We start from the raw sequence: 7588 nt of genomic DNA, 5'->3' as shown, positions 1-7588 counted from the left end.
CCAAGGCATTAGTAACCTCATCCCCTAAGATGTGCCAACATTTCTAAAAAAAAACTAGTAGGGAAGCCATCCGGTCTAGGGGCTTTATCTCCCTACAATTGTGCCAAAGTCGTTTTAACTTCTTCGTGAGTGATTTTAGAGTTTAACATTTTATTATCATCCTCTGTTATTAGTTTGGGTATGTTATTTGATAAGATTCTATTGTTAGGGAGGTCTAAGTGTTCCCAATTGTTAAGGATATTTTCAAAATACTTAATTGCATCTTTTGCAATCAGATCTTGATTTGTTATGATCTGATCACTGTCATTGGTGATTTGGGTAATTTTGTTTGCTGCCCTTTTAATTTTGACACTGTTGTGAAAAAATTTGGTGTTTCGATCACCATCTTCTAACCATGTTTCTCGAGATTTATGTTTCTAGTATATCTCTTCTCTGGCCAGAATGCCTTCATATTCACATAAAAGCATTTTCTTAGCCTCATATGTTTTAGAGGTCATCCCATTTTGCATCACATCAGTGTTTATTGTCTCTAGCTCATTCTCAATTCTTGACTTTTCCTCAAAGATGTTTTTAAAATTTTCTTTGTTCCAATCTAATAGCTTGTGCTTGATCTCTTTCAGCTTAGAGACCAGACAGTACATTTTTGATCCTACAAAGATACTATCCTTCCACCATTTTTGTATGTTGCGGAGGAAGTCTTCATGTGTAAACCACATTTTTTCGAACTTGAAGGGATACCCTGTTTTCTTTGTTTCCCCCACAAGTTCTAAGCGTACCGGGTAATGATCAAAGCCTGACCAAGGTAATACTGAAGTTTTTAGTTTTGTTTGGAGATCGGTTAGATCTCCTTTAAAGAAGAATCTATCGAGTGTTTCTGCAATGTTGGAGAAATCTTTTCCTCTGTTATTCCATGTGTGAAAACCTGTCTCTGTTCTGATTTCAAGTAAGTTATTGTTATTTATCCAGTTTACGAAGTCTCTTTGTGATTGTTTGATGGTTTTTATACCATTGCTTTTATCAGATGAGTATAAGATGGTGTTGAAGTCACCACCTATGATGATGTGTTTTTCATCCTGAATATTTAAGTAGTGTTCTATTTCTTGCCACACTAATCTCTTTTTGTCTGTTGGGATTGGGCCATAAACATTAATAATTATAAACTCAAGATTTAGACCAAGGGCTCTAACTCTGCTAGCCATCCAATTTTGCATCTTGGTTTGACATGTGAATGCAACTGCAGTTTTTCTCCACATTATACCTAGTCCCCCCGATGCCCCTGTACACTCCACAGCTTCCATTTGCCAATGGGTGAATTTTTTGCTAAAATTATTTATATCAGTCTTGCCTAGTTTTGTTTCTTGTATCATAACTATATCCATAGCAGATTTCAATATGCTTCGTTTAATCAATCTTTGTTTGTTAGGAGCTCCCAAACCCCTAACATTCCATGTAAGTATGTTTATACCTCTTTGAGGGGATGGGGAGATTTTCCTTGCCCCAACAGTGTTGTAAATTTGGCCTGCCCCTCAGCATCCCCGCCCATCTTCCTTTTGTCTAAAAAAGACTTCCTACCTCTTTTGTTGCTCATAGATTTACCACAATCAGGAGTTGATTTCTCACCTCCCATCTGGAGGATACCTCTGTTTTGTGGATTGGTAGAGTTGTTGTCTAAATTTATGTTATTTTTTGTTACCTGCATATTGATCAATTCATTAAATCTCTTTCCTCATTTGCATTCAACCCTTCCACAACAGGGGATTCCTCCAGAGTGGTATAGGCTGTGATTGTATCCTCTTGGGCCACCTCAATCGGGTTGGTGATTAGTAGGGGTGTTTTGGGGGGGATTGAACCTGTTCTATATTGGGGATGTTAACATTCTTTACCCAATTTGTCGGAGTCTCAATGAGTATTTTCTCGACAAATTCTTTAGCTATTTTCCCCATTAGGTTTTCTATAACATTGTTTAGTTATGCTTGGATTTGCTCCTCATTATTATAAGCCCGAGTTTCTATGGTTCTGTCAGGATTGTTACCCAAGATTGAGATAGGAGGCGGAGTTGGGGTAGTATCAATCTCTTGCTGACCAGTGTTTATAATGAAGACACCCCTGTCATCATTAAATTGTATTTTAATTTTCTCATTTGAAGCTTCATTTTTATCCAATACTATCACTTGCGGCTTCTGCAAATTAGGACTTGACCTCTTGCAGAAAGCTAAATCTTCTGCTACTGGTCCATTATACCATACCTGTTTTAGACTATATATGCCATCTATCGTTTGTAAGATTATATTTTTAAGGTCTTCCTTGCCTTTGTTTATTTCTATTAGCATTTTTATGTCTGAGTTATCCGACGAATTTTTTTCTACAGCTATGAATTTGCCCAGTCTATCCCCAATTTCTATAAGGATTTTAGCATGCATTAATTCTATAGGAACATTGTGGATTTCTATCCATTTTTATTCCATTTTAAATTCATATCCATTAGCATCAAATTTTGGTTGCCAATCAATGAAATTAAAATTTGTGCCTTTGTAAAAAACATAATCTTCATGCAATAGTTTGGCCTTCAGAGATTTATCATGGCATTCAATGTATAAACAGTTATTTGCTAGGGTTGTTATACTTACCTAATCGTGAAACTTTATTTTCCACCATTCCATAATTACGGTGAGTGGCTAGTTGTTCCCTCCCCATTTTGCAAAGAGTTTGTGCCCTTTGCAATAATTACTTAAATCCTTTGCTTCTCTGGGGTTCTTGATTTTGATGGGCTCTGGTTCGGATTTTTTCACTGCTAGGGCATCCTCTTTTCTTGTGACATGATGTAGCGAGTTTCCCAGCTTCGAGACCGGAAATGGTTTTGCAAATTTAGGGCCATGAAATGACAGTGCCCTTCCTCCATCCTTAGCAGCTCTACCATAACCCTCCACTCTGTTGGTAAGTGGGTGTGTATTTTGTTGTGGCTTTCAGAGGGGTTGTCCAGGGCCTGAATAATTTGCTCGAAAACCCAACGGTATCTTGTTTGCTTTGGTGGCACAGTCAGGGATTTGAGAAGTGATGGGGATCACCCACATTTTTTATTGTTTCATCACCCTATCTTCCCTCTTCTCTGCCCTAGCTTCTCTCTTTCCCACTACCACTTGCCACAGGTGATTAATGTCAGAGAATTCCCTGCCAGATGGAGGTTTGCCAGCCATGTCGAAGTTCCTGCTCTGGTATGGGCGATGGTCGTCGGGATAGCGATATGCAAATTCTATGGCCACCCTAGTAGCCCATCGCCTCTCTGCCCTAATAGTGTGCCTTCTTTTCACAGTCTCCCAAGGTTGCTCCTGCAGAGGGTGAACCCTACCAGATGTTGAAGCAATCCCAACGCATCTCCTCTTACCAGCGACAACTCGGTCGTTCGCATGATCAAAAAATTGTAGAGCCATCGTGTCTAACATAACAAATTATTTTAAAAGATAATCTTAACCTAATTAAAATAAATAATTTTAATATTATTATACTAACATAACCATAGTTTACCATAACTATATTTTTACAAATATATATAAGATACTACGAGAAATATATATTGAAACAAAATTTGACTTTATAAATTTTTTTATATAAAACAATTAAAGTTCCCACATATTCAATAGCGTAACCTAACTCCCATAAAAATATAAGAATAATGTATGCATAAAAACATTAAGATTAAATATTATAGATCAAATGTTACAAATAATGTATATATAAAAATATTAATTACTTAAAGTTCATAATAATTACACATTTTAAAAAGTATAAATTTATAAGAAAATGGAGTAATAGTAAATTTAGGAGTTGAAATAAAAGTATTAAGAGTGGATAAAAAAAAAGCTTATAATCAACAAACCAAAAAATTGAAATCAAATTGTCACATTTTATATACATAAATTAGTGAATAGTTTGTATAGATTCAAGTTCATCACAAAATGTAATAAACATCATTAAGAATCATTCCAATTTAAAGTTGGTGTTAGGTTAGAGTAAGGTTAAATATGTTAAGGTTCAACAAGAGATATGATTAGATTTAAGATTAGGGTTAGAGTGTTATAGATAGATATTAGTATTCTTATATTATTATATTGTTATTTTATATTTTTAATATATTTTTTTGGTTGGTAATAATATGATTTTATTAATAGAAATAAATGACTTACATAGTATCTCAAAATAGTATTAAGAAACTAGCAACTACCAATCCATCTAGTCAATATCGCTAATATCCCACTCACATATAACCAAACACTTCAAAATGAGCACATCTTCGCTCAGAAACAAACACCATAACAAAGTCCAATAGCAATACAGTAGCAATTTAAAGAGCTTAGAGCAGATTACTTCTAAGATGAAATACAAACAAAATAGACTCAAAAAGAACATGACATAATTCAAGTGAATCCTCCGCATGACCTGACCTAACCATCTTTAGCTGCATTCATCTACTTTCTTAGCTGCAGCTAAGCCCCTACCTCCCTCCTAGCTGCCTCCACTGCTTCTCTTAGGTCCACTTCCATTCGCATCAACTCCAAAAGGTCTTCGAAGCTTCCCACCCACACCATGCCATAGCCTGAAACCTCTCTTTTAGGTCCTCCTCCTGCCACCTTACAAATGACACTTTCCCATCAAATTCACCATCAATAACCCCTTCAGACACAACAAACTCATCTCCAGGTACCGCCCACTCAAAGATGGAGTCCATCCCTCCCATAAACTCCTCTGGTACCAGAGCCTTCATCACCCTTTTCACAACATCCACAAAGGCTTCAAATTCCAAGCCCCATGCTGCCATTAGTGAATAGATATCCATATTCGTCTGATATCTATGGTTGATATGGTTGATTTCCTCCCCCAAAAGCAGCTTCACTGCGCCAATGAACCTCTTGTCATTTTACCAAAAGAGGCCTTTCAGCCTTCTAACTAAAACTTTTCTGACAAATGGAATCAATCGCTTCTCCATTTTGAATGTGAAGCTGTCCTCCATATCCTACCCTTCTACAGTACCACCACCTTTGCATCCAAACCCCCTCCACACCTCTAACAAACTCTATAAAAAATACAATTAAAATGCAGAAAGAGAGGCTCATTGCATACCACATAAAAACCTTTTTAACGAAGCCGAGGCTTTCATCACTCTGCTGCCTTTTCAGAAGCCATCCACCAACTCACACCATCAAAAACTTTGCTCATATATATAGGTTCTTAAAAACTCTGTCCTTGTTAGTCCAAAACATTCTATCCTTGCAGATTTGACATTCACTCCACCACACACCAAGCCAGTAAGCACGCCCACCATCTTCCTATTTCGTACTTGCTATTATCTAGGGGGTAGAGCCACATTAAACACTTGCCACTACATCATACTCAATAGAAAGATTTTGAAAATCTTCAAAATGAAAAGCCTTTTCTACCTCAAAAGACATGGCCCATTTTGACAACACATCGACCACCTAATTCCCTATTTTGTGAACATGAAGTAAGTCATTTTTAATATTTTTAATATAATTATCTAACTTCCAAGCTTGCATCTCCCCTTTAATTATCACATTAATTGTAATAAATGAATCTCCTTCCAAATGAAACTTAGGAAAGCCAAGTTTTAGGCCCCATTCAATCGCTAAAAGAGCAGCATGTACCTCCGCCTCATTATTTGTTCCCCTGTCCAACTTTTTGAGAAATCAATGCTAATATATTACCTTCCCAATCTTTGAAAAACCACTCTTGCCCCTGAATCACCCGAATTGCCTTTTGAGGCTTTGTAAAAAAATTGCCTTAATCCATCCCTCACCCGAAGGAATCCACTTTAGCACCTTTTGCCTCTCAGAAGAGCTTGCACACGGGTCAACTTGTCTTGGCCCATGAACAGGCCTTATATTTTTTTATATTATATATATGTTTATTTATTTGTATAATATCAAACTTTAAAAAAAATCTAGATATAGATTCTAAATAATTTGTTAAATATTTATTTATTGGATGTGTAAAATAAATTTGAAAGGAAAATTTAAACATGCTAAATATTATGTTATTGTAATTAAAACATTAAAACTTTGCCTAATTTTTTTTATAAGATATAAATTTTTTAGTCAACTAGATTGAAGAAAAATATATTTTTTTAATTTAAAATTTTAAAAATCATGCATCTTAATATACCTATTGCACACCAAAATATGCTTTCTAATTAATTTTTTCATTAGCAGGTAGGGTTCCAGGTAGGCGGGGTTTTAGGTAGGCGGTTAGCAGGTAGAGCTCTAGGTAGACGAGAAGATAGAATAAGGGCTCAGAACACAGGGGCATCGAGCACACCAAAGAGGGATCCAACTCCGCCACTCGAAGATAGGTTTTCTTAGCTTTCCACGTATTTGTTGGGCTCAGACAGAGACAAGGTGTGTCTTGATCAGTCCCTTCGTTTTTGTTTTTTTTTCTATCACCAAGTGCTCTCTTTTCTTGCATTTTCCATTCAATATGGGTTAAATCAAAACTACTGCATACAACATCAATACATAAATCAAAAACATTATGGAGTTCGATAGGGGCGAGGCAAAGAGAAACTTAGCAGTGATTTGTCAAAAAGACAGGATGAAGGGGTCTCATTTTTCTATGGGAAACAATATTTTATATTACCTGAGATTAACGATGGGGGCAGGCTTCAATGATAACCTCCAAGCTTGGTTGATGGGCTCAATGTTAAACTTTTTTTGTCAAGAGGGTTGGAGGCAGTCTGCAACCCCACTCATGACACCTTGATATATGGAAATTTTTGAGGGTTTAATAGGGTTTTGAGATTCTGCCAATGCAAATTTTCTCCTAAGGTAGACAAACAACACACATACAGACGAAAGACTGATATTGGTAAATGCAAAACAATACAAAGGCATTTTAAGGCATAGACAAATTCGAAAGTTAAACAAAAGCATAAAAAATGATTTGCAATGATTTTGCCAAGAATGAGCAATTTCTTTGGCAAAACTTACCAAACCAATGTGGAATAATCGGTGCAGAAAGAGAGTGAAAATGAAGGGTTACAAACACAAGAAGAAGTTAATAAGAATCCCAAATCAAATTTATTCCAAGAAGAAGTATACACATCAAACAAAGAGGATAGCATGGAAGATAAACAAGGCAAAAACATTTTCTATACTCCAACATCAACACCTCTATTGTGGTCTTCTGAGTTATACATGGAGGAGTTCATGGACGTAAAAAAGAGGTTGAAAGCTTTAGAAGTAAGGAATTGGGAAGATGAGAACAAAGTGTACAAAGCAATGGATGTAAAAAAGAGGTTCAAAGCTTTAGAAGTAAGGAATTGGGAAGATGAGAACAAAGTGTACAAAGCAATGGAGTATACAAGAAAAACAGAGAGAGAGAGAGAGAGAGAGAGAGAGAGAGAGAGAGAGAGAGAGAGAGAGAGAGAGAGAGAGAGAGAGAGAGAGAGAGAGAGAGAGAGAGAGAGAGAGAGAGAGAGCAAATCTCAAACATGCAGATCAAAATGGAAGCAGGACGTTGGAAGTTATAAAACAAGAACTACAATAGTGGAAATTAATTTATGACAAGGGATCTGAATTGA

General features: G+C 36.2%; 1 protein-coding gene across 1 annotated transcript; it reads right to left on the bottom strand.

The window, feature by feature from the left end:
• Positions 1 to 416: 416 nt before the first annotated feature.
• On the bottom strand, positions 417 to 1298 carry LOC131875167 (uncharacterized). Its single transcript, XM_059219200.1, has one exon. The coding sequence runs from the start codon at positions 1296 to 1298 to the stop codon at positions 417 to 419; it is 882 nt and encodes a 293-aa protein (XP_059075183.1).
• Between the last annotated feature and the right edge of the window lie 6290 nt (positions 1299 to 7588).

The sequence above is a fragment of the Cryptomeria japonica genome, chromosome 4, assembly GCF_030272615.1.
Source record: "Cryptomeria japonica chromosome 4, Sugi_1.0, whole genome shotgun sequence".
NCBI classification, from domain to species: domain Eukaryota; kingdom Viridiplantae; phylum Streptophyta; class Pinopsida; order Cupressales; family Cupressaceae; genus Cryptomeria; species Cryptomeria japonica.
Note: the sequence above shows the minus strand (reverse complement) of the source record. Positions and strands in the feature narration are given on the sequence as shown.